The 25,751-nt window shown below is 31.8% G+C and overlaps 3 protein-coding genes across 4 annotated transcripts; all 3 read right to left on the reverse strand.

Annotated features, from left to right (window-relative positions):
• Nucleotides 1-1,332: 1,332 nt before the first annotated feature.
• LOC140825551 (dual specificity phosphatase Cdc25-like) lies at nt 1,333-3,526 on the reverse strand. Its single transcript, XM_073187395.1, has 3 exons — nt 3,332-3,526; nt 3,126-3,264; nt 1,333-1,676 (listed from the first exon to the last, which is right to left on the reverse strand). Exons 1-3 carry the CDS (start codon nt 3,412-3,414, stop codon nt 1,506-1,508), a joined length of 393 nt encoding a protein of 130 aa, XP_073043496.1. The 5' UTR covers nt 3,415-3,526; the 3' UTR covers nt 1,333-1,505.
• Nucleotides 3,527-4,252: 726 nt separating this feature from the next.
• Nucleotides 4,253-6,920, reverse strand: LOC140825552 (S-adenosylmethionine synthase 3-like). Its single transcript, XM_073187396.1, has 2 exons — nt 6,717-6,920; nt 4,253-5,682 (listed from the first exon to the last, which is right to left on the reverse strand). Exon 2 carries the CDS (start codon nt 5,673-5,675, stop codon nt 4,503-4,505), a length of 1,173 nt encoding a protein of 390 aa, XP_073043497.1. The 5' UTR covers nt 5,676-5,682; nt 6,717-6,920; the 3' UTR covers nt 4,253-4,502.
• Nucleotides 6,921-7,648: 728 nt separating this feature from the next.
• LOC140825553 (protein PTST homolog 3, chloroplastic-like) lies at nt 7,649-12,377 on the reverse strand. Of its 2 annotated transcripts, XM_073187397.1 has the most exons (12): nt 11,883-12,377; nt 11,570-11,689; nt 11,169-11,311; nt 10,868-11,071; nt 9,778-9,919; nt 9,621-9,684; nt 9,434-9,484; nt 9,284-9,337; nt 9,011-9,130; nt 8,293-8,417; nt 8,121-8,172; nt 7,649-7,830 (listed from the first exon to the last, which is right to left on the reverse strand). In XM_073187397.1, the coding sequence occupies exons 1-12, from the start codon at nt 12,038-12,040 to the stop codon at nt 7,732-7,734; spliced, it is 1,332 nt and encodes a 443-aa protein (XP_073043498.1). In that variant the 5' UTR covers nt 12,041-12,377; the 3' UTR covers nt 7,649-7,731. The 2 variants fall into 2 exon arrangements, with proteins under 2 accessions (XP_073043498.1, XP_073043499.1); XM_073187398.1 differs by lacking the exon at nt 7,649-7,830 and having other exon boundaries at nt 8,121-8,207.
• Nucleotides 12,378-25,751: the final 13,374 nt, after the last annotated feature.

Raw genomic sequence — 25,751 nt, forward strand, 5'->3', positions numbered from 1 at the left:
AGATGTCTTCGTACCTGCTCCGAAAGTTGTGTATTCAAAGAAAATTAAATTGAAAACGACAACTTATAGCAAATTTTTTTTTTGGGCCAAAATATAGGAATTTTTTTTAACTTGCTTTGATGATTTTTAAGTAGACTATGCTCCATTCAAAATCCAACTTTAAAAAAAAAAAATCACCCATTTTTTATTTATTAATCTAAAGACAAAAACTTGTGTGAGATGGTCTCACGGATCGTATATGTGAGACGGATATCTTATTTGAGTCATCCATGAAAAAGTATTACTTTTATGCTAATAGTTTTACTTTTTATTAGAATATCGGTAGGATTGACCGTCTCACAAATTAGGATTCGTGAGAGGGTTGACGGTCTCACAAATTAGGATCCGTGAGACGGTCTCACGTGAAACTCAATCTAATCTAAATTTAAACCATCGGATAATTTTAACTCTAAATTTTTTAAAACAACTATCATTAGATAGTCATAAGAGAACATAACTTTTGATATCGAAATATAATATTTCCAAAAATATTGTAATATTTTTCTTTTTAGTTTATTTTGGAAAGGAACGAGCGGGCCCGAATGAATTTCCTGGAAAAAGAGTCATAATTCGCAGTGGAAAACTTAATTTAATAACAGAAGATGTACAAGTCAATCCAGTTTCATAAAAATATAATCCAAGAAACGTGTTAGTTTCTAAATTTTTCTAGATTGATGTGGCAAGCTGCCTTGTTGATACATTCACAAAAGTTTGAAATGAACGAATAAAACTGAGATTTCATAAAAGAACTACATTATTTCCATTCATAAAAATTATAGAAAATATAGAAGTGGTTATCAGCTATGGACTTTTTTCTGGGTTCGTGTTGGGTACTACTCGATTTCAGGGGATATTTTTCTCCCGATTAGCCCAGATGTATTGGTACCTGAACCTCGGGTATTTGATAATTTTCAAGTATTCATTTTACTTTTCTAAAACATGGTTCAGAAGTCAACACCCAAATAGCCAATTGATTCTGGAACTCAAAAACAAAAGACCAATTTGTGGGAAAAATTGTTACGATCTGAAATTCTTTATATGTTTAATGTATTAACATTATTTATATTAGCACTTTCGATTAAATTCTTAACTCTGATGCTAGTTCAACAGCAACATTTTGCAACACTTTGCTAGTTAATAGATCAATCCAAAGACGAAGGAACAAGAGACTTAATGGGATCAACCACATTCACAAGCAAAAATGGAAGGCTTTACAGTTGCAGAGCCAGTCATTTACGGGTTTCCTAACAACCATTGAGACCGTATACACGGAAGTAAAAGCATATAATCACATTGAATCAAATGACTTTAGACCTTAGATTCCTTCACAAGTCAGAAGAAAACATTCATTTTTGTTAAATGATACTATGTAAGCACACCATTGTTATACAAAATTTCATATTAATGCTCCACAAGATAATAGGCATATAGCAATATGAGCACTCTTGGTTCACCAAAACAGGGATTTAAGCTTTCTCCCCCTTGCATGGTACTTCAGTGCAGCGACAAATGGGCTTTCCGGAAGCTTCCCAACCATTATAGCCACGTTCCAGAATCATGACATTTTTTATTCCCACGTCTTCTTTCATGGTAGCGAGATAATCTGTAAGCCTTCGCGCACATTTGGGTCCACGTACCTGAAAAATAGTTCAGGCATTCATTCTGCTGACTTTTTCACAAGCATGCATCTTATAAATGTGAACTCTCAACAACTTAAGTAAATCAGACTTATGGGCTAACTATAGGCAATGCCTACTTTCATTATAAGCATTCTAATTGTGATCAAAGGCACCAACTAGATATGTACGTTCATGTTTTGCTAACCTTATAACGATCTAGCGATGATTGTAAATTAAAAGTTTAATAATGTTCAAATCCGTGGTACAGCCAACACAACTATTTCCAACTTCTAACTTGGAACTCAAACCAGTTTAGAGTTTAGACTACAATTGCACCCTGGCCCACCCCAAATAGAATAACAAAACCCCTACTTTTAGAAAGTTTAATGGGACATAAAACTAGAAAGAATAAAAGACTAAGGGAGAGTGCGGCTAGTTTGCCTTCCACGTGTCATTTAAGAAAAAGTTCAACGATACAATATCATAGCATAAGATTACCATAGAGATACATAATATTTTTGTCCACCTTGAAGATAATAATGAGTAGCTAATGCTTCGGTTCCTTCCCAGAGTGAATGAACATTCTTAACATCCCAAGAATCTAAATTTCACGGCACATGGAACAGAGAGAATTAAAGCAAAATGCGAACACAGAACAGAGGCTAGCATGTCAAATCCACTTAGAAACCGATGTCTCTCTTGCAACCTCATTCTTATGTTTAGATCTCTATCTCAGGCTTGTAGAAAATGAAAGTAATAAAGTCTGACTGATCAAATGATTAATGAATACAAGACAAGGCCAAATAAAAGATTTAGATGAAGATTGAGTGAAATCCCTAAAAGAACCACTATTAGTACATGCCATGTTTGATTTGAAAACACCAAATCCCTCCACCAAAAAAACAATTGTCTATGAAGACAGAATTCCCGGAATGCCGTTGGGAAAGTGAGCTTGTTAACAACAAACCAAGCCGGCCACGATAACTCTAGACATGATAAGTCAATAGTGGACTCACTAAATCAGCCAGCTTCCCTCGAGGGCCAATTGCGACCTTCTTTAAATGATTTATCCTCACCTATCATACAACTCGGTCTATGAGTCGCCTTAATTAATCAAAGTACACACACTTAGCCAGTTTTAGTCATTCCTAAGCCGTGGAAGAACGAGAGCACCAACGTTAGAAAGAAAAGAACCCACAACTAGACCTAGTACAATAAATGAGAAATCTCTCAAACCTAACCCTCACTTCATAATAGAATGTGAAGTCAGCTGTAAACAAAGCTCGAGATGATTGTGAATTTGTATATTCTTCCATAACTCAAACACGATCAAATACAATTACAGCATAGAAAACTTGTCATATCCTATAAAACACGTAATAAAAATCAAACGCCAATCATCAATATGCGCATCCAGGGAGAAACGGAAAAATCATGGCAAAAGAAACGTAATTCAGTAAACCACACCTGGCTGAGAGCACAATGGAAAACAAGGGTATCTCTGCCTTTAGCAGCTTGAATTAGATTGGGTATTTTGTCAACAAATGAGTCGCTGGAAAAGTGAAGCGAGCCAGCTATGTGCCCATCGGTGCTCCTTTCATCGTCCCTAAAATTCGAAAAAATTATCAATAAAAAAGATCATATTCGCGAAGTCAAAAACACTTGTTGTGTACCTGACGTCGACAATGGCGATATTGGGGCGGTTCTTGAGAGAGGAAAGCTGAGAGCCGGTGATGTATGCGATGCTCCGAGCCATGGCTTTCTTCTTCTACACGCTGATTTTTATACCTTTTAGACCAAGTAAATAAATTCTGTGTCCTCCATCTGTCCAGAGTTTGACCTGGTAAATTTAATTTAATATCTTAAAAATGTCAAATTTATATAAAAAAATTATTTTTGAATCTGGAGTCAGAACTTTGGTCGATAAATGCCTTGTAGCATATGAGCATGATATTATTTTAAAACTAAAATTTCAAAAATAATAGCATCATTTTATGAATATTTGCATTTATTTTCTTTTTATTACTATCCATCCGTTTGTAAAAATATATGAAATCATACTACAGAGTACAGAATGAAACGCAGAAAAACATAACGAATTTTCAGTACATTCTAAGTTTTGCATTGACAAGTAAGATACATAAAAAGCAACAAAAATACAAAAATAAGATGCATAAAAAGCAATAAAAAATTTGAGCAATTTTAGAATGCCGACCGATAAAAAGCAATAAAAAATTTGAGCAATTTTAGAATGCCGACCGATAAATATGTTATTTTTTTGTTGAATACCATGCTTTATGTTCAAAATTTATTAATTTAATAGAATATATACATTAAATAAATATAAAATATAAATTCACTTTATGCTAATGGATGTGCAATTTTTGGGCCGGTTGCTTAAGCCCAACATCACCTTCTAAACGACGACGGGTAACTTTACCGACCATTTATAAGTATATGAGTTCTTATAGAATATTTTAATATAAGTTCGGTATAATAGGGAAACATTTGGGGGCTACATAAACCTTTTTGAAACATAAGGCATAACTTGATGAATTATTTTACACGAACGATGAAACGAAAATTAATAATAGTAATACAAATTCAAGTATCATTAAATTTTGAGAGTTGAGACTGATTATATTCACCAGATACAACCGACTTTTATGGATTAGGCAAATTCAATGACGACATACTAATACAAGTACCAACTTAAAAATAGTAAAAAAGACACAAATACACTTCCTTCCAAGAAGCATTTCTAAAATTTAAAGCACAAAACAATCCAGCATCAATTTTTAGGCCTGCTAAGGAACAATGACATTACGTTATCTGGCTACAGATTCAAGCTTTAGGCTTCAGGATTTTAACCGTTTCCCAAGTAAAATCGGGATCGTCGCGCCCAAAATGACCATAAGCAGCAGTTTTCTGGTACCTGAAGTTGCCCCCTCTCTTCAAATCGAGGTTGATGGCGATCATTCCAGGCCTAAAGTCGAACTTCTCCTTGATGAGCGCGAGTATATCCTTGTCTGGGATCTTACCAGTCTTGTAGGTATCAACAAACACTGAAAGTGGTTCTGCTACACCGATAGCATAAGAAACTTGCACGATGCATCGACGAGCAAGTCCTGAAGCCACCACGCTCTTGGCTGCCTGCCTAACGATATACGCCCCACTTCTGTCCACCTTCGTGGGATCCTTTCCGGAGAAAGCGCCACCGCCATGAGCACCCCAGCCACCATAAGTGTCAATGATGATTTTCCGACCAGTGAGTCCTGCATCTCCATGTGGGCCACCAATGACGAATCGGCCAGATGGGTTAAGGTGGAAAATTGTGTTGTCATCAAGGTACTGGGCCGGGACCACAGGCTTGATCACATGCTCCTTCAAGTCTTCTGCAATCTGATCATTCGTTACTGTTTCGTCATGCTGGGTTGAGATGAGAACGGTATGGACTCGAATAGGGATCATGGCCCCATTGTCATTCTTGTACTCAACGGTAACTTGAGTTTTACCATCAGGTCTTAGCCATGGGCAAGTGTTGTTTTTCCTCACTTCTGTGAGCTTGGCCCCAAGCTTGGTGGCAAGGACATGAGTAAGTGGCATAAGTTCGGGTGTTTCATCGGTGGCATATCCAAACATGTGACCTTGGTCACCAGCTCCAATATCCTCAGGTTTCTTGGTGAGATGACCGTGAACTCCCTGGGCAATGTCAGGGCTCTGTTGTTCGATGTTGACTAGAACTTTGCAATTGTCAGCATCGAGTCCAACATCAGGTGATATGAACCCAATGCCTCTGCATGTATCACGAACAATCTTCTCATAGTTTACATCTGCCTTTGTTGTTATCTCGCCAAAGACCATTACCATATTAGTTTTTGTGCATGTTTCGCATGCAACTTTGCTCTCCGGATCCTGCTCCAAGCAAGCATCGAGAATGGCATCAGAGACTTGGTCGCAGAGTTTGTCGGGATGACCTTCATTTACAGATTCTGAGGTGAACAGGAAGGTGTCCATATTATACCTGAAAAGTATTCCAAAGAATGTGTTAATTCATATGCAATCTTAAGTTGAAAGTAGTCAGATGCTGAACACCAAATCCAAAGCATATAAACCATGTGCATTAAAGGATGCAACACCGTGGAATCTTTGACAGATCTATATTCAAACTCTAGGAGAATATAAACGGGAAACTTATAATTTGGACTCAATGCAAAAAAAAAAGCAAAATGAAACTCGGAGTTCATTTAAATCTAAAAAGTAATTTGCCAGAGTAGTGTAATTTGCAGCAACGTGGAGTCTCCAAACACAAAAATCGCACATAGAACACAAGTACCTGTCCACCGTCATAAAACAGTGTTTTTATCAGTTCCATAGAAAAAATATAAACCAATATTACTTTCAGTAAAAATCCGGATCGTCGCCAAATAACAAATGAAAAAGCATCTCAGAATCCAAGTCCAAATTCTGTCAATAATACCTAGGAATAGTTTATACCCAAAAATTCTGACAAACATCATTTATGCCGAAGCAATCCTGCATCAAAATGGAGGTGCGGAACAAGTATATATATTTATAAACACAAATTTTCAATGAAAATAGATTCTCAATCATAAACCACAACATTCTCGCTATGATGTAATACGTTCAACGATATCTGAATCTCCTGATGAAAGCAAATGCAAAACCAATTACATCCGCGACAAATCAACAACTACGTTGGTTGAATCCGTTAAAATTTATTCTAGAACCGGGAACATAAAACGAGATTCATTACAAAGATAGTTCCCATATTGCAACACAAATATGCAACGGATCTACAAAAAGAAATGCAGCATCTTTAAATTTATTCGATTCGTCGTCATTCTCGGAACATTTCCACCTCAAGCAAAAAACAAAAACATCAAATCTATCAACATTCAATCTCAAAACTTGAAATATGAATCACAAAGCAAGAACACACCAAGATGCCACGGATCTAAACAAGAGAGAGAGAGAGAGAGAGAGCAATTTAACCAGATCTAAAACAGAAAAATGCTTTAAAACGTAAATGAGTACCTTTGATCGACACAGAAGCTTCAGATCTGAATATATTATTATCCCAATGAAGATAAGAAAGGAGGGAGATCTGAGAAAATAGGAGATGGTATTCAAACTTGAAGAAAGGGGGTGATATATATAGGAACGTGGATCCTCAGAATCTCACCCTCTCCCTCTCTTCCGTCGGTAAACCAAAAAACTACCCTGTCGTTAGGCAGTGGGCCCCAATCGAGATAGAGGGCTTTAGGATGGTTCCAGCTGGCAAAATGAGAGCGTTCAACGGTGCAGATTCGGTCATATATTTTTATTTAATTATCATGGGTTAGGTAGTAAGAAATAAAAGAAGCGTCAAAGTTTGCAGCACTTGTACTCTGTGGACGAGAAAGTGTACGTGGTTTGGTGAAATCGGCATTCGGGAATGCACACTTGAGTTGGTAGAGTAGTTTGTGTAAGTTTAGAAATTAACGAGTCTATACTCTGATCGTCGTTTTTTGAGCTTAAATAAATTGCTATTAACATTCAGAGTGGATCTCATAAGAGTTCGTCTCATGGATCTTAATCTGTGAGACGGATTAACTCTATCAATATTCACAATAAAAAATAATACTCTTAACATAAATAGTAATATTTTTCATAGATGACCCAAATAAAAGATCTGTCTCACAAATACGATCCGTGAGACCGTCTCACACAAGTGTTTGTCTAACATTAAAGCGAAGACAAAAAACATTTAGTAACATTAATTAACATTTGGCATTCATAAATGAACTCATTTGCATGTACTGATCTACATACACCTCGTTTGAAATTTATCCAACGGTAGTTAACCCATCCAACGTATCTTGTAGATATCGGCATTCACATTTCACCAAGTTTCTTCTAGTGTCCGTAACACCCAACTAATCTTCAGTTGATAGCATGATAAGAAATGGAATAGAATAATCAACAAGTGAACCAAACACAAGATGAATAAGCATTAGAAAATCTATTCTTGTTATTTACAAGCTAAGGATTTTGTCCAAGCAAAGGATGGTCATCTATCTACTTTAAGTATGTTGTTGTCCAAGGTGTCCCTTGTAACTGATTCCATCGAAGGGTCGATCCTCCAATCACCATCGACAACGAATTTTATCTGTGAACCAAGAGCTACTATAAGCAAACGAACAAAACCATATCCCTTGTATTGTAAATTGTTAATGAATTCGAGAAATGAGTGTGTTTAAAAGAAGCAGTAGCAGGTCGATGCCACCACACTCTCCATATTATTACAATATTCTTTCATCCTCCTGTTCGTAAACCGAAAGTCATAAATCATATTGGATCAAGGGAGGAATGTATGCACGATCAGTGTCCTTGGTCCTTGAGGTTCGATTTTTTTTTCTAGATGATGGTTGAGAACACACGGTAATCAGTTGAACTAACCTCATAAACTCCGGGATAGAGCCACAAAACTGTTCTCCAAAGTTGTGATTTCCTGGAAAATTTTGGTAGTATATTTAAATTGTGATCCTATTCAGTAAAATGTATCGTAGGTATAAAACCAAAACTATAAACAGCACTTGAGCGCTGATATAAACGAAATTGAATGTAAAACCTCGTTTCAGTATGGCCAACACCAGTGGATGATGACTGCGGATCCATTTTTATCTTGTGATGCCAACCGTTGAAGCTACCAGCCAGTTCTACAATCTCCCCATGTCCCGTATATTTAACCTCAACCTAAACGAAAAGGTAACTTCACCTCAGTAATAATTAATAAAATGCTCTCTGAAACAAAGAGATGATATCTTTTTTCTTGAGAACAAAATTCAAAATCCTTGGTAAAAATAAAGACAGCAAACTTTCCAATATCTACAAAATGTATTATTGAAAGTGGAGTAAAAGTTCAAGTTCAATCAAGACCCATTGTGGACTTGATGGAAATTTGTTCTGGCCTTCTGCCAATAGCCAAAATTGCCTGTGAACAGCTTCGCGTGCGCATCAAGCGTGGATGTGACGAAGCTCAATTTTCGAGGATTAAATATTAATTATCAACAAATTACCATCCACAGACTTTGAACGCATCTAGAGAATGAAGTCAAATTTTAAAAACTGTTTTTTTGGAAAGAGAGGTTTCAAAACAGTGCTTAAAAGGCAAAAAGGCCAAAGCTAGAAAATGTGCCTTTTACTATTGTATTAAAACACAAAATTGCTTTTGTTTATTTTAAAAGGCTCTCTTGATAAAAAATATTTTATGCTAAATGTCTCTGTAATCTGTATGACTTACTGGCCCAATATTTTATCATCAACGTAACGAATAGAAAATGCAATACCTCTTTTAGTCCGGTTAAGCTTCCTGCGGCAGCATATAATTCAGACTCTTTTTCAGAAATAAGTTTATGTGCTCTGTTGATCTCTATTTCCACATTATTTTGCAAAGCGGACAAAGCAGTCTGAGATATTCAATCAAAAGGTATTTTAATTGCCCATTTTCTCATGGATATGGAATTTCTAGCCCTTTTTATATTAAAGGTTATGTTTTTCAATTGAAATATAACTTATGCTTGTAAATAATGAAATAGTAATTCACGCATATAAATTTATACCTTTTCTTTCTCAATCTGCTGCTTCAGTTGATCTAGTTCTAATTCCTTCCCATACTAAGAACAGACAACAACAATGCATAAAGCGATCACATAAGAAAACTTGAAGAATAATCACCATATTATAGTATAGTTAATTACTCAGATACATACCAGCATAAACTTGAGTCGGTTAAACTCAGCTAGATTCTCTGCGTTTAGTTTCTACAGCACAACATAACTAGCAAGCAATCATTCTATCCAGATAAACCAAGATGAATTTTGAAGAAACCGGAAAAGCCATATAATGTCATAATCCAGAGAAATAGTGGCCTAGATTGAAATAACGATGCACACAGACCTCATCCTCTAGATCATTTTTGTGATTCACGTGTATTTGATCTTCTTTTGAGACATAATTGTTCCTATATAAGTCAGATGCAATGATGCAATTGAATAAGGAAAATAAATGTAGAAAAACAAAGCGACAGATGCTTTCTTTGAAGCAGATGAAGTACATGGATTTTCCATTTAATATTTCACCACTACTAGAGCAATGGATCAAAAGATTGTTGTTTCTTTGATCACTTGAGCTATTTTGTACTTTGTGTCCGTTTTCTGATTCAGTACTTCTCTCTCCTTTACGGGCATAAATTTCATCTGTAATTAGAAAGTCAACACAATCTGAGCATTACAAAAATAAATAGGATGAAAATACAATAAACATCTCCCTACAAAATATCATGGCATGATAACAGAAAACATTATGGTAGATGGACTTGTTTTCTTGACAAGGAATAATCAAATAACCTGATTTGACGACATATTCCAACATATTTTAGTAGGCATCGTTTCTGAACTTTCATCAAGGGTAGCTTCTTATATATAGGTATAAACTATAAGTCAAAAACCAGAGCATAAGGAATCAACTATCGAATCCACTTGGAATTTTCTTCTTTTCTGGCAATGTACTGCCATAATTAGTCATTGCACATTGGTAACTTATTTGCCCAAATTGCAAAGAACTAAAATTTAAAATTAGCATCCTGGGTTAGAAATGCTGGAAACATTACAAACCCGCTGCAATAATTGCTCAACAGGACAATCTCGGTACTCATATTAGCACTAATCATGTCCAGCCGTCAAAACTTTGATATTATCTCTGTTGCCACTTGCTTGTATTAGGAAATGGAAACAGGTTTCCCCTGAAATTAGCATTAGTTAGCTCTCACGAGGACATGATTCGTGGTTTTCTACACACATTACCCAACATTCATAGATTAATTACAAGAATTCCAACCATAGAAACAATTGTTCTAAGAAATATTATAGTTGATTGTAAAAATGCGAATAAAATATTTTAAACCAAATGGGAGCCTAAGCACAACCTTTTAATCATTGTACGACATAGAATAATATGAACTATTGTTACTTCCTAATAATCTTAATTTAATAAACAAACCAATTATTGCAACTAATCGGAATTTGAAAGGTGCAAGAATGACATCAGAGATCAACTTTAGGAGAGAAACACATTAGGCCACCAAAGGAAAACTATGAATTGAGAAATAACAAAGAATGTATAGAAATTAGCCCTCGAGAACTAACCATCAATTCCAACCAACATTCCGTGCTTAATAAAATTAGCCACCTTCTCCTTCATGAACTGTATATTTGAATCTGATGCCAAAGACCTTTGGTCACTCGAGAAAAGGTCTCCATCTTTTTCTTGATATCTATGCAAGTCTCCCTCTTCCATAACGTCCCTTGATAATACATCACTGACCAAGACTTTCAGTTTCTCATTCTGACCTTTTCAAACCACAAAATATTCTATCAATACCGATTTTAAATCGCATATTCATATAAAATTGCAAATAAGAATAATGTTAAAGTTTCACGTATTCACCTTCAGATCCCCCGAGCCTCTTCAGTTTTCCTGTTTTGTCCATCTCTATATCGGACTTGATTAAGTTTGTTGTAGTCGAGGATTCAAGAATCTGTCTAATAAGTGCGTATCCTCTTCGCCGGACCATGTGTGCAAGGTCCTTCCTAAGGAGGACCATCATTGAAATATAGGATATATGAATAAAATACATAAACTAGGAAAAATATTTCTCCAAATGTATGTATCCCCACCATCCCACTCGTCCACGAGTTCAATAAATACATACATTAAAACTGCAAATGATGGAGCCTGTCTCCTGCTCCACCATTGTTCAAATATATATATGCATTTCATCGCAGTAGTGCAATGTAACATCGATCATAACACTACAAATTAGAAAAATAAAATCCATGAAAACGAACCTTCCATGCTGCGCAAGCTCTTTCATGGATGGCAAATAATGTTCAGGATATCCAACGGTGGATAAAAATTCTCTAATCTCATTGCAAAGATCTTCATTGCTTTTGACCTTCTTGCTAGCTCTAAATCAAACAAAAGCAACCCAATAAATCACGACCATTGACAAATAACTACAAGAAACAGAAATTTTGCAAATACAAACACCCCGCAACGTTCTATGGCATATTAAGTACACTAGCATAAAAAATATCCAAAAATTTAAGTACTTGTACACTACATCAAAGAAAAAACCCATAATGATTAATCGAAGAATACCTGGATTTCTTACATGAAGAAGCCCAAAATCGGGAATAGAATTGCTTGTGGTGGTGTTGGTGGTAAATGCACAAGTTTTGTGAAGAGATTTGGTTTGAAAAGAAGATTTTATCAGAAGACAAACGATGAAAAGTGGGAAAGTAATAACAGGAGGCCATGAGAAGACGGTGGGGTGTGCTGTGCAGTTGGGTTTCGCAGCATTGAAGGGATTTCGCTCCGAATTCCTGAGGATTTAAGTTCGAGAATTACAATTTATCAGCTGTCTGAATACGAGGCAATCAATTTGGATATACATAATTGATAGTACTGTGAAATTTCTCACATCCGAAAAAAAAAAAGCTTAATCTTGGCCAGTGAACACTGTTTGATTGGGACGGAAGTGTGGAACTACGGAAGATCATGAGTCCATCATCCATTTATTATGGGGATCCAAATCAATCGGAAATTTAAAATTTCTGAGGGGACTCCGAATTGGAGTCGGAGATTATTTTGGTATTCGGCAAAACAGTAAAATGTAATATTTCACCATTAAAAAAACATTATTCGGTATTAAAAAATTTGTATTTCCTATTTTAAATATTATAATAATATCTATCTATATATTCGTATAGCATTTATCAAGAAATAATTTATTTTCAAACATGAAAAGTATTTTTATTAAATTTATTTTTTAACGAATGAAGAAAAAATAAATTTTATCAAGAGATAATTAAAAAACAATTATCGAATTTTGATCAATTAGATTTTCAATGTTAAAATGAATAATGTTTTTCAAGAAAAATAAATAATCCATAGAAATTTTCAAATACTACTAAAAGATGCACACGTATTACATGTGTTATTATTATTTTTAATTTGATCAAATAATACTAAACAATTAACATGAGATTATGTGTTGTTAGTGTATTAAAGGAAACTTACGGAAGAGACTCTCGTAAGATTAGGATAAATAAAAGATTCGAGCAGAGATTCCAAAAGATTAAGATAAGTAAAAAGATTAAAGTCAACTTCTAGAAGAGATTCTCGGAAGATTTTAATATATAACAATAAAAGATGTACACGCAGAAGATTAAGATAAGTAAAAAGATTAAAGTCAACTTCTAGAAGAGATTCTCGGAAGATTTTAATATATAACAATAAAAGATACACGAGTTGTACGTGTTGTTATTATTTTTAATTTGACCAAATAATACTAAATAATTAAAACGATATTATTTTCTATTTAGGAGAGTTGTTCGATTTAAAATGTAAGTTTTATTTAGATTTTTTACTATGTAAAACATGAATTGACTTGAGGAGATTTTTAGTAGGGTAAAAAGATTAACTATAAAATTAAATATTTTGATGTCCTCTGAAATAATTATTCTAAGAGTCTCAAACTTAATAATATAACAATATAGTATAGATAACAGAAATTTTAATTGATTGTTTATTTAATACCGGTTTCATTTTGAAACCTCATCTCACCAAAAATCAAAATGGCATTTTGGATTCCAAAATTTACCAAATTCCATCAAATCCCATCTTATAAAAATGCGATTTGGCAATATCTGAAATTACAAATATCATTTTAAGTGTTTGGAATGTTGAGATTTCAAAACAGATCGATTTTATGAGATTTGGTTTAACTAAATTATATCCTTATAAAATTGAACATATTTCGTACGATTTGAACTATGTGGAAAATACATCTTTATAAATTCTATATTGTTTTTTAAAACTTCATAAATATGATGTTCCTGAAATCATGTATAATAAATTCGCATACTCTACAGATATGTTTGGTTGAGTGGATTAAACAAAGATAGATTAATAGTTAAATATTTATCGTTAAAATTTTAAGTTGTTTTAATAATCATTTTGACCCGGTTTAAGATCCAACTTTATGGATAACTATTTGATTAATAAAATTGGATCTTAAAACGGGTCAAAATGATTATTAAAACATCTTAAAATTTTAACGATAGATATTTTACTATTAATCTATCTTTATTTAATCCACTCAACCAAACACACCCTTATATATATAATGTCATATTATTAAGTTTGAACCACTTAAAATAACTAATTCTAGTATCATGCTAAAAAATTTAAAACACCGCCAACACCCCATTGAAATTATAAAAGTTCTTTATTTTCTTTCAACAATAATTATAAAATTTATAAAAATATATTATAGTGAATTTTTGTATTCACTCACCACTATCATATTCACATTCTAAAAATGTTAAACTACTAATTTTTTTTAAAATATTTATTCGAAATTTTGAATTTTTAAATGATTAGATCATTCATATTATAAAAAAATATTACAAGAAAGCATTAAATTAAAGACAACAAACAGTTTGATACAAAAATATCGCATTTATACATACAAATTGAGAAAGTTATGTAAAAATAAAATTAACTGTTTTAAATCTAAAATGTTCTATACGTTATTGAAAACCTTATTTTTAATATTAAAAATCTAATTTTTCAACATTTGGTCAAAACCTCAAGTTGAACTTTATTTATTAAATTTTGATTCTTATAAAAATTATTTAATAACAATATGGGTTTTGGTTTTTTTCTTTTTATTTTTTAAAAATAAAATTTTCATCAGTATCATGATAAACAATATATGAATACTTACATAAATGTCATTAATAAAAAAGATGTTTAAAAAATAAATGATATATAATTTTTTTTATGTCAAGTAATATTACTTGTAATTCTCAAATCTAATTATACATATAATTCACAATAAAATATAGATACATGCATATATCTATCATTTGTTGCAAAACAATGGTATAAATTTAGAAATATTTTTTCAATAAAATAATATTTACATCTAAAAATTAATTCTAAAATTTAATCAATATCTTATCTTATATTATATATTAAATTCGCGTGCTTGTGTATAATAATTTTAAAAGATAAATAAGATAATTGTTTTGTTTTAAAATTATATTGATATAAATAAAATAATGGGAGAAAACTAATTCGGGAAATGAATTCAATTAATAATATGCCGAAGTGGATGAAAGTTAAAGGCCAATTTTGAAATTGAAAATGCACAGATGTGAGGGTTTTTATTTAATAGAAATCATTACTTTTTATTTTTAAAATTAAATATATCTCAGGAGAAACGTGGAACGAAGTAAAAACACGAAAATCAGAATTGGAGTGTGAAGGGCATTTTTCGGATTAGGAAAAAGGTTTCACCAAATTACAGGTTTTATTATAGTATAGATAAACTACTTGATGGAGACCAGGGCAGTGGCCCAATGGTTCTCATTTGTAATCCTCAGCCAAATGGCATGGGTTCGATCCCCCGCCCCTTAGTTTAGGAATTCAAAAAAAAAAAAAAAAAAATAAAAAAATAAACTACTTGATGTGTAAATCTATTTAGGCAGTACCAAATTTACCCCTATGCATTTTCACACTTTACCAAATTCACCTCTTAGGACACCCACATTGGTGGGTTAATGGGTGTTAATAACATCCATTAATGTTCATGCACCAATGTGGGTGCATGTGTTAATAATCTAGGCTGACATGACAGCCAAGAAATTCATCATTATTTCGAAATTGGCGACGGTTTTACGTAAACCGTCGCAAACTGAAAAGCGACGGCTTTTCGAAAATCGTCGCTAATTATCACCAACGGCTATTTTCAAAATTAAATATTACATATGCTATTTACTAAAATTTATTCACTATATATCTTTAAGCCAAATGTGTGACAATAGTCAGAACTCACAAAATCGACCTTGATTTGTTTCTTCTACACAATATCCACCACAATTTCCAAATTAGCCGTTTGTTTCAAATTTCCAAGGTTATGAAAATCTTTCGAATCATCCAAATTACACCTCCCGAGCTCCGTATCCACCGCCTACACCTGAATATTGACAAAGTATAGGCAACCCAGATTTCATGCCGCCTTATTTTTATGGATTATATAATCCACAATCCACCAATATGCCAATCGAAAACGAACCGCCAACTCCTACGTTTGTCCCAGAGACTCAGTTGTCCGACCGTGAAACGCGAGTTGATCTCGAAAATGCTGATGTAGATGTTGAGGGTACGAAGAAGCGAATAATATGGAAAAAGGAGGAAGACGGGCTACTAGCGAGATCGTATGTCACAATGAGTGATGACCCAGTCATCGACAATGATCAGAAGGGGAATGATTTCTGGAGACGTGTTGCGGACTACTACAATGACAATCGTCCCGCTGGTTCATCTCGGAGAGCTTTAAACGTGATTCGATCTCATTGGCACAATACCGTCCAAAAAAAGGTAAATCGCTTCAACGCAAATTATAATAGTGTTTACAATACTTATCGAAGCGGCCATAGTGATGAAGACATATTGCGGTTTGCATATGAAAAATATCGTGATGAAAATAATGGAGTTGCATTTAATCTGGAGCATGTGTGGAGAATCATGAAAACACGTCCAATGTTCGCTCCACAGTCCAATGATCACTTGGTTGGTACAAAGAAAGCAAGAATCACAGAGTCGGGGGCTAGCAACACCTCATCGAACAAAGATGCGAGTATTGATTTACATATAAATGAAGAAGAGATTCGTCCAATTGGTCAAAAAGCCGCAAAAAGAAAAGGTAAAAACAAAGCAAAATCATCGATGGAGGATTTGACAACAAGATACGACAGTATGTTCGAAAGTTTTACTCAGTATACAGATATAAAGAAGAACGAATCTGTATGGAAACAAAAAGAACTTGCAATAGAGGAGATGAAAGCAAAAGCGGCTTTGAACAAATCTGAAGCTAAAAAGAGCAAATATTTGCTTAAGAAATACGAAATCCTTTCGAAAGACACTTCACAAATGACGCCGGAGCAGCTTATAGTTCATGAACATATGTGTGACCAAATTAGAGAGAAATGGAATATGTAATTTTCGATTAATGTAATTCTCTTTTCAATTATCGTAATTCGTTTTCAATGTATTTTGTGTTTTTTAAGAAAAATTATGTTATATATTATTTTAAATAAAAGAGTCCAACATTTTTTTCATTTCTTAATAATATTTTAATGAATATTGGAATTAAGTTAATTTTAAAATAATAATACTATTTATTTTTAGTAATATTTGTTATAAAAGAAAAAAAAATGAGTAAGTGGACAGTGGGACCCATAAAAATTGAAAGTTGATATTAAATGAAAGTGGTTGTGTGTTAATAATGAGAAAGTGTTAATGTAATGAATATGTGGTTCGTGGACCCCATAATTTTTGATGAGATGGAGAGTTATTAACATGTATTAATTCGAACGGATGCGGATGCCCTTATAAATGTTGATAATTATGATATAACGTTATTTTATATCATAAATAAAAATATATATACAAGCATGCAACGCAATGTGGATCGGGTAATTAGTTTACCAAAAAAACAATTAAGAGTCGTCACAAATTTTTTAAACAAACACAAAAAACTCAAGCTCGATCATTATTCAGTTTAAATCAAACAAAAAAATTGTGAGACAGATTTACGATCCGACCTGACCCATAAAATATATTAATTGTCCCGTCTAAAATTTTGATTTTTACTGTAAAAAAAAATCATTTTTGTTTGCCATATTACGAAGAAATATCGTATAATATATACATATATGAGTTAAAAATTATTTTTTATTTCAAAAATATATTGTTTAATGTATATCGATTTGAGTTAAAAGTATTATACTTTAGCAAAACTCGTGTGAGACGGTCTCACGAGTCGTATTTAGTGAGACAGATCTCTTATTTGGGTTATCCATGAAAAAATATTAATTTTCATGCTAAGAGTATTACTTTTTATTGTGAATATCGTTAGAGTTGATCCATCTCATAAATAAAAATTCGTGAGATCGCCTCATAAATGACTTGCTCTTGTACTTTTCGCGGCAAACATGAAACAAAACGACCTCGGACACCATACAAGGCACGAAGAAGTATCTCAAGTCCTCTGATGTTGGGTCTGTTAGGCCCAAAATATTTTATGAGCCCTTGGACTTATTCTATTATTTGGACCCAACAGAACGAGGACTTGAGACTTAAAAGCAAGAAAAGGGGCACGGGAGTTTGGGATTTGATATGGTGTCGTGTCACAACCCTGAAATACGTCTACAACTTGAAATATGTAAGAGTAACAAATGTTATTAACGTAAATAAATTCTCATTTTCACGATTCTAATAGATATTTTATCTGAATGGAAGTAAAAAAAAATAATTGAAAAAATCATAATAGATTATTTTTTGAAAGAATTTAATTATGGCATTCCGTGTTGTTTAATATAAAAATATTAGAATCATTTCAAGTTGATACTATAATTTAAATTGAACATTTTTAGTTGGTCAGAAAAAAAAAAACCATCAGCCAATAATTATCACGAAGTGATTTTTCTCGATTTCGATTTAATAGTTGGGGAAAATGAACCCCATGATCTATCATACATCAACGATGACTTTTGTGAGTTGAAATCTTCGATAATTGACATGAAGCACAAGAATTTAATACAAGTTTGAAAATGAAGTCGTTTTTCATCACTAGACATTGTCGGGCTCTCGGGCACGTGAGGTTGCGTGCTTGTTGTTATAAGTTATAACTTATGGTACCATGGGAAATAAATCAATCATCATCTATTTTGTATAAGTTTCACCAATTATTTATGTGAGACAAGTTAACTTAGTTTATATTTTTTTTATAAAAAATAATATTTTTTTATAGATCAGATAAAATTATATATATTTCACAAAATTTATTAATTAAACTTTCTCGCATGAATTTTTGGCATATAGTTTAGGATCTGGAAATTAAAATTCATTACAATTTGGAAAATTTAAACTCAGATCTTTCTCTACGATTTTAAACTTTCATATAACTTATTATTTACGTAAAAAAAACATTTTAGTGTTATCTTTTTAGCACCCATATAGAATTTATATATATATATATATATATATATATATATATATATATATATATATATATATATATATATATATATATATATATATAGACACACACACACACACACAATCAAATATCTTGAGGGATCGATAACTTGAAACGATGAGCACGTGAGCTTACGATCAGAAATCTTGAGTGATCAACTCTATATTATCGGTTTTACAAAATTTCAAACCATACCAACCAAACGTATGAATTTGATGACTAATTTTGACTTTTAAGTTTCATACTGAATTAGTGCATGTGATATTGTAATTTGTAGAAGTTTAATAAGCATTGTATTCGATCGTGAACTGTAACGATTATAAATAAAAAATCATAGATTAAATATTTAAGTCGTGTTACAGAATTTTGCAACTTATAAATTTTTTTAATGTTATAATTATGCTTATTTGTGCAAAAAATTATAATAAATAAATTCTCTGTGTAATACTATTGTTACAAAGCTCATTACTAATTAAAGACCAAATAAAAATAAAATAAAATAATGAGACAATGAAATAGATAATTTTTTAAAATAAAAGGAAAGCAATATTGGAAACACGGTTATAACAGCAATAACATCCCAAAATCGATGCATTCTAAAATACTGAGAAATAAAAAGAAAAAAGGATTCAGAAAAAAAACAAAGAAACAAAAAAAAAATGTTGGATAATATCTATTCTCGAGGCATGGCCCATTGGGCTAAGTAAGCTTGACTTGTATGAAGACATTTGATTCATGAACGGGTGACTTAGGTTCATCATAGCCGAATTGACAGTGACTTGGAGATTTTTATTTTTGGTTAAAACAAATTACACAAAAAACTAACGTGAGATGTCTTACTTCACAATTTTTTAACACTAATATTTTATTTAAATCACTCATAAAAAACATTATTATTTTTTATGTCAAAATTATTATTTTTTTTGTAAATATGAGCAGAGTTGACGCACCTCATGAATAAAAATCCGTGAGATTATCTCACAATATATATATATATATATATATATATATATATATATATATATATATATATATATATATATATATATATATATATATATATATATATATATATGCATGCTCAACAAATTAGATTAGGTCCAATTTTAATAATATGAAAAATTTGAAATTAATTTTTTTTGAATAAAATCACTTGATATATACTACATTGATCATTTTAATTTTAAATATATAATTATTGTGAAAAAATGAGCGGTGTTATAAGTTGTAATTGCGGTAATTTTCCGAATTCATAACCTTTTAAAAAGAATTTTTCGATGCCACATTTTACTAGTGGATGCCACTTTTACTTTTACAATACAGCTGAATTTTTTTCTTAAAATTCTCTTTTTTTTTTTTATCTAGCTCGTGAGCTTGAACTATCAAAATAATTATGGAAATAAAAAAGAACAGATAACTAAATCATCGTACGTATCATCAAATTTCTACATTCTCTGTGAGATAATTCAAATTAAAAAAATTCGAAAATTTCTCTAGACTGAATCTCTAGATCCACAATTAAATATTGTATATATTAAAATAAAAATTAATTTACTTTTTATTTTATTTTTTTTATGTTACCTGCCCCAGGCCTAAGGTGAGACAAAGTATTACTAACTTTGTCCGTACAATCAAAGTCGGGATGGTGAGCCATTCTTTCACAAAAAGAAAAGGGGGCCAATTTAATAAATATTTTTTGGGAAAAAATATAATTAATTACAAAAATTACTGGAAAGAAAAAATCCCAGTTTCAAATTTAAAATTCGAAAAAGACAGAAAAAAGTTTATGGAGGGCCTACCTCTCGTGGAAGATGCTAAAAAGTGGTCACATATACAATCAATGGACATGCATAATCATACTCACATTTTCACGCTTGGATACAACTTTACACCTCCCACTATGGAATAATAATAATAATATTAATAATAATTACAAATATAACATATTATTTGTAGCAGTTAAATTATTTAAATGCTTGTATTTTTTAATGTTTTTCACATATATTGATCACATCTATATATAAAAATTACTCGTTTAAGATATATTTGAAATTTAACACAAAGCTATTGAAATTGCATAACTTGTGTTGGGTGAAATAATTGTCTCTGCTTGGTAGAGCGATCAAACCGTAGTAATTGAGCTGTTGTGCGTTTTAAAAGATTTGAGTTGCACCATTACAACAAGCTTTAAAGCTTTTGGTAAAGTGACAAGCGCTCGGTCCTGCAACTTGATATATAATGTATTTGAAATTAACTTGTATTTTGTTCAAATATGAACAGATTTGAAATTTATGATCTCAAATCCACCGTTCCACACGACCTGAAGTATTTATTATTGGATCCATTGATCATGATTCCACAGATAAAAATGACTCACTCTTTTTGTCATTTGCGCAAAAGGTCAACTTTAATACACTTGTCAAGGCATCACACACTATATTTTAAATTATAGGACCAACCCGACCTTTTCAAATGCAGTTTGCATCAATTTTAGTTATTACCATACAAGACCAATCATTTGAATAATAAAAATTACCACATATATATTATTATTATTATTATTATTATTAAGTGTTAGGACATGATAATAACTACCTACAGAGAATACCAATTTTTTTTTTTTCAATTTTACCTTTATATGATACTAATATTACACATTTTTTTTAAAAAAAATTCAACACACATTTTTTTTTATTTCAACCATTCAAATATCAATTTAATCCTTCCATAATTTGTCAAATTTCACTTTATCCATAGATAATGATAAAAATGATTGTACACACACGCTTCGCATTTACAGAGTAACTAGTATATACAACGGATGTTCTTATGAGTTATGATCTCTCAATACATCAATTTTTTTTCCTACAATATCACTTTCCCATTATATTATTTTTTTGATGAAACAAACTACACTACAATGAAATAAAACCTCAAATATTAACTCCAAAAATTATTTTAATTTTATAATATTTCACAAAAAATTATTATATTTAAATTTAATTGTATGCACACAATTGCGTGCAAAAGTTTGCGACTTATATATGTTTAATAAGATGAGTTTAATATGGTTGTAGTCTGCCACATCTGATGATACCTAAAACTTAAAAAAAATATTATAAAAATATTTGATTTCATTATTCTTCACGAGGATCCCACCACGAAGCCGATCTGAGACCAACTGGACCAAATTATTTTCATGCAATTTGTTTAATTATCCATCATGAATTATTACAAATAACCACGTTCATGATTTCCATCTCATATTTTTATTTGGTTTTTAATTTAATATTAGGGTTTTTGATCTCACATCTTAGGGTATGTCCATAATAGCTTAAATATATATTAATTTTTTTCCTTTATCATATGGTGAGAAATAATAGAACATGCATTGAATTTCAAATGGAAAGAAAGCGTGGCCGATGAATCATTACTACTTTTCTCGAAGAGTTGGTGGGATTTGTGGAGACAGTTGACCTAATACCAGAATGATTTATTAAATATTTTTGCAAACTAATTAAACTAAAATAAATCAAGTTTTGAATTAAATAATTAAAAAAATTTGTGTGATTGTTCACATCTACTTTTTGTTTACAATAATAATATTATTAAACAATGTATAGACTCCTATGATGATTAATTTTATCCTTTTGCATGATTTCGATTTTTTTTAAAAAAAATTTATTTTTTTAATACTTATAATTTAGGTATATTAGTTTTCAAGTTTTTTAGGATGGAATTTTGCAGCACGTGTGTTTGTTGTCATTTGCTTTAAATTATAATTAAAATATGAATAATTAAAAAGTAATTATTTTTAAACGTTGATAAATTGTTTTTAGTGACATACTTAGGTGATGTGCATGCATCAAATATGATGTTACGTCAGATAAAACAATAATAAAATGATTGATAATTTAATCAAATTTTGGAGATATGATTAGCCAAAAACGACTTTTAGTTGAAGAGAAATACAAGTAAATTGGAAGAATATATTTGTAACATCAATCAAAATTACAACTTATTCTATTTGCTACACGCTATGAGCTGCTGGAAAAAAGTAGATATTTCCAATAGTTAATTAAATTCGGACCAATAATCTCTCTCATTTCTTATAGGAAGAATTAAACCCTTTCATTTTAAAGTTATTAGAAGAAAACAGTCAGCGGACAATGTCCTAGCATCTTTTGGTTTTTCAGTTGGTATATCTCTTAAGTTATAAATCCAATAGCACCCCGTTTGGTTCGAGGGATTAAGAGTGATAGACTAATTTATCCGGCCTAATCAAGTGTTTGGTTCAATTTTAAATAAACCTATCTTATCCCTCCTAGGTATGATTAGGTTATATTAGGTAGGTTAAAATAATACTTCCTCACCCCTTAGGATTATTTATCCCACTCTTAATACCTCCTATTTTTTCGATTTTACCCTTCTCCTAAATTCAAACTCACCACCATTTCCCGCCACCGACCGCCGCCGGCCAACCACAGACGGACCGCCGACCGCGGCGAGCACCGGCCGACCAGCGACGAACTGCCGACCACCGGCCGAACACCGGCCGACAGCGGTTAGCGACGGTTTGTCAAAAAACCGTCGCTATTAGCGACGGTTTGTGTAGAAAGGTTTGTCAAAACACCGTCGCTATTAGCGATTGTTTGTTTATAAAACGTCGCAATTAGCGACGGTGTGTTTAAAAAACGTCGCTAAATGTCTAATTTTTAGTAATTAAAATAATTCAAAACAAGATCGGCGACGGTTTCTCTAAAACCGTCGCTATTAGCGACAGATTGTTTTCTCAACAACCGTCGCTATGAGCGACGGTTTTTGAGAATCTGTCGGTAAGTTTCCGGCAGCCGTTTCCGGCCGTCTCACCTGCTGACCTTTTCCGGTCGACCATTTCCGCCGGCCGCCGGCCGCCACTGTCGCCGTCGCGAAGGGGAAGGGCAATTTCGTCTTTTCATCAAAAAATTCAAAATTATCCTACACTTAAAAATCTTACCAAACATAATATTATTTTACATCATATATTAAAATTCTATCACAATCATTTTCTTTATCATTTACATACTAATCATTAGTTTATCCTATCCTTCCAACCAAACGCAGCCTAAGGGTACTATCTAAAAAAGAATGCATATAATAATCTTTCGTTTAATTATAACCACTATTTTTTAGTTTAATATATCAAAGTGAGACAATTGTAACATTGTCGACCATCTAAAAAGCCGACGTTCGCGGCAGCTCATTTTTAGCGGCTTTCACTCACATTTCCAATGGTGGCCTTTTTCTATGTCGTCCATCGTTATAATGTCGAATTTCCATGTGAACACCAATGTTAGTTTATAAATCTGCGAGGAGTATTATTCTATAATGTTTGCTTATTAGGTGGTATATTCTTTTCGAGTTTGTCAGCTATTTTTTTTATTAATTTCATATATTAATGTGAGATTATTCAAAAATGATACATAATATCAAATTAATTTTGTTTATAAATTGATGTAATTTTTATCCATTATTCAAAAATTTTCACTAGCCTCATTAAACACCTTCTCTCATGACGGACTTATATAACATATAATATATAATGCTACCTTATATATTAATGCATTAATTATTATTATTTAATTATGGAAGAGTGTGTGTGTGTCTATATATATGATTCATGCGCAATTTAATTCAATTCAAGTACTCAAAAGTTGTCTTTGATGTTTACACAAAACCGACGTTTGGATGTGAATACAAAATACTTAATACACACACACACAGATATATATATATATATATATATATATATGTGTGTGTGTGTGTGTGTGTGTGTGTCAATATATATATATGTGTGTGTGTGTGTCCAAATTCTAGTCCTAAACAAATATATTATTCAAAGTGGTATTTTACTTTGTAATTTTTATTTATTTTTAGAAATATATAGAAACCTAAGAGAGGTGCAATTTCAAAAGCTCTTCTCATGATTTCGGTGAAAAACGGTGTTTGCATGGTCCTCGTAACTTTTTTTTACTTAATTTCTTACGTTTACTGCATGCAGATGTTTTGTGCTAATTTCAATAATCTCAATTCGATTTTGAAAAAACATTCAAATAATTCAATCAGAATTAAATCACTGCCCTATTTTGTTATATATATATATATATATATATATATAAGATTTTAAACTATATGTTTCGTTTCAAATCGATAATAAATTATAGGAAAAATAATTAATAATTCCCCTTTCATTCACCTAGAAAGGTCCTTATTATTCTCTCTAATCATAGTGAAATATATAAAGATGCGAAATTGTGTACAAACAACGCTTCAATTCTAAAAAGCTTGCAGGCCAAGTCAGATCCTCGCTTGCTTTATATATTCTTCACTAAAATATTATACCTCATTATATTATATTGTTTAATGAGTCGGTAAAATTTTCAAGTCAAGTTCGAATATTTTTATTACTAAATCCAGCTAAAAAATATATATTAAAATTCGAATTGAGACCTAGAATTAATATAAAAAAATAATAAATAATATATTTTGAAAAATAAAAAATTATATTTTCAAAGTTTAATTAAGTGATTTTGGGGTGGGGAGAATCAAAATAACCGATTAAAAGTAATGGGTGTGTTATGTTATACTTGCTCTTAAGCCTTTATTAGGTAATTGAACTGATTTAGGTGGAATCATGTGTTGTGTTATTCGACAAATTGGAGCTTAAAGATAAAGGTTGTTTGTGGACAAAATTTAGTGGGGCATTTTATTGGAACATAGTTGGCATTTGTGACTATATTATTATTATTTTTCCTTTTTAAAAATATTATGCATATCTTGCTGGCATATGCGGTTATTTATAAATTAATTTATATAAATATAAACCATAAAAAAGAGAAACTTATCCCTAAAAAAAACTAATGGTTCCGATCTATTGT

This window comes from Primulina eburnea, chromosome 3 (genome assembly GCF_022965805.1).
Source record: "Primulina eburnea isolate SZY01 chromosome 3, ASM2296580v1, whole genome shotgun sequence".
In the NCBI taxonomy this organism is placed as follows: Eukaryota; Viridiplantae; Streptophyta; class Magnoliopsida; order Lamiales; family Gesneriaceae; genus Primulina; species Primulina eburnea.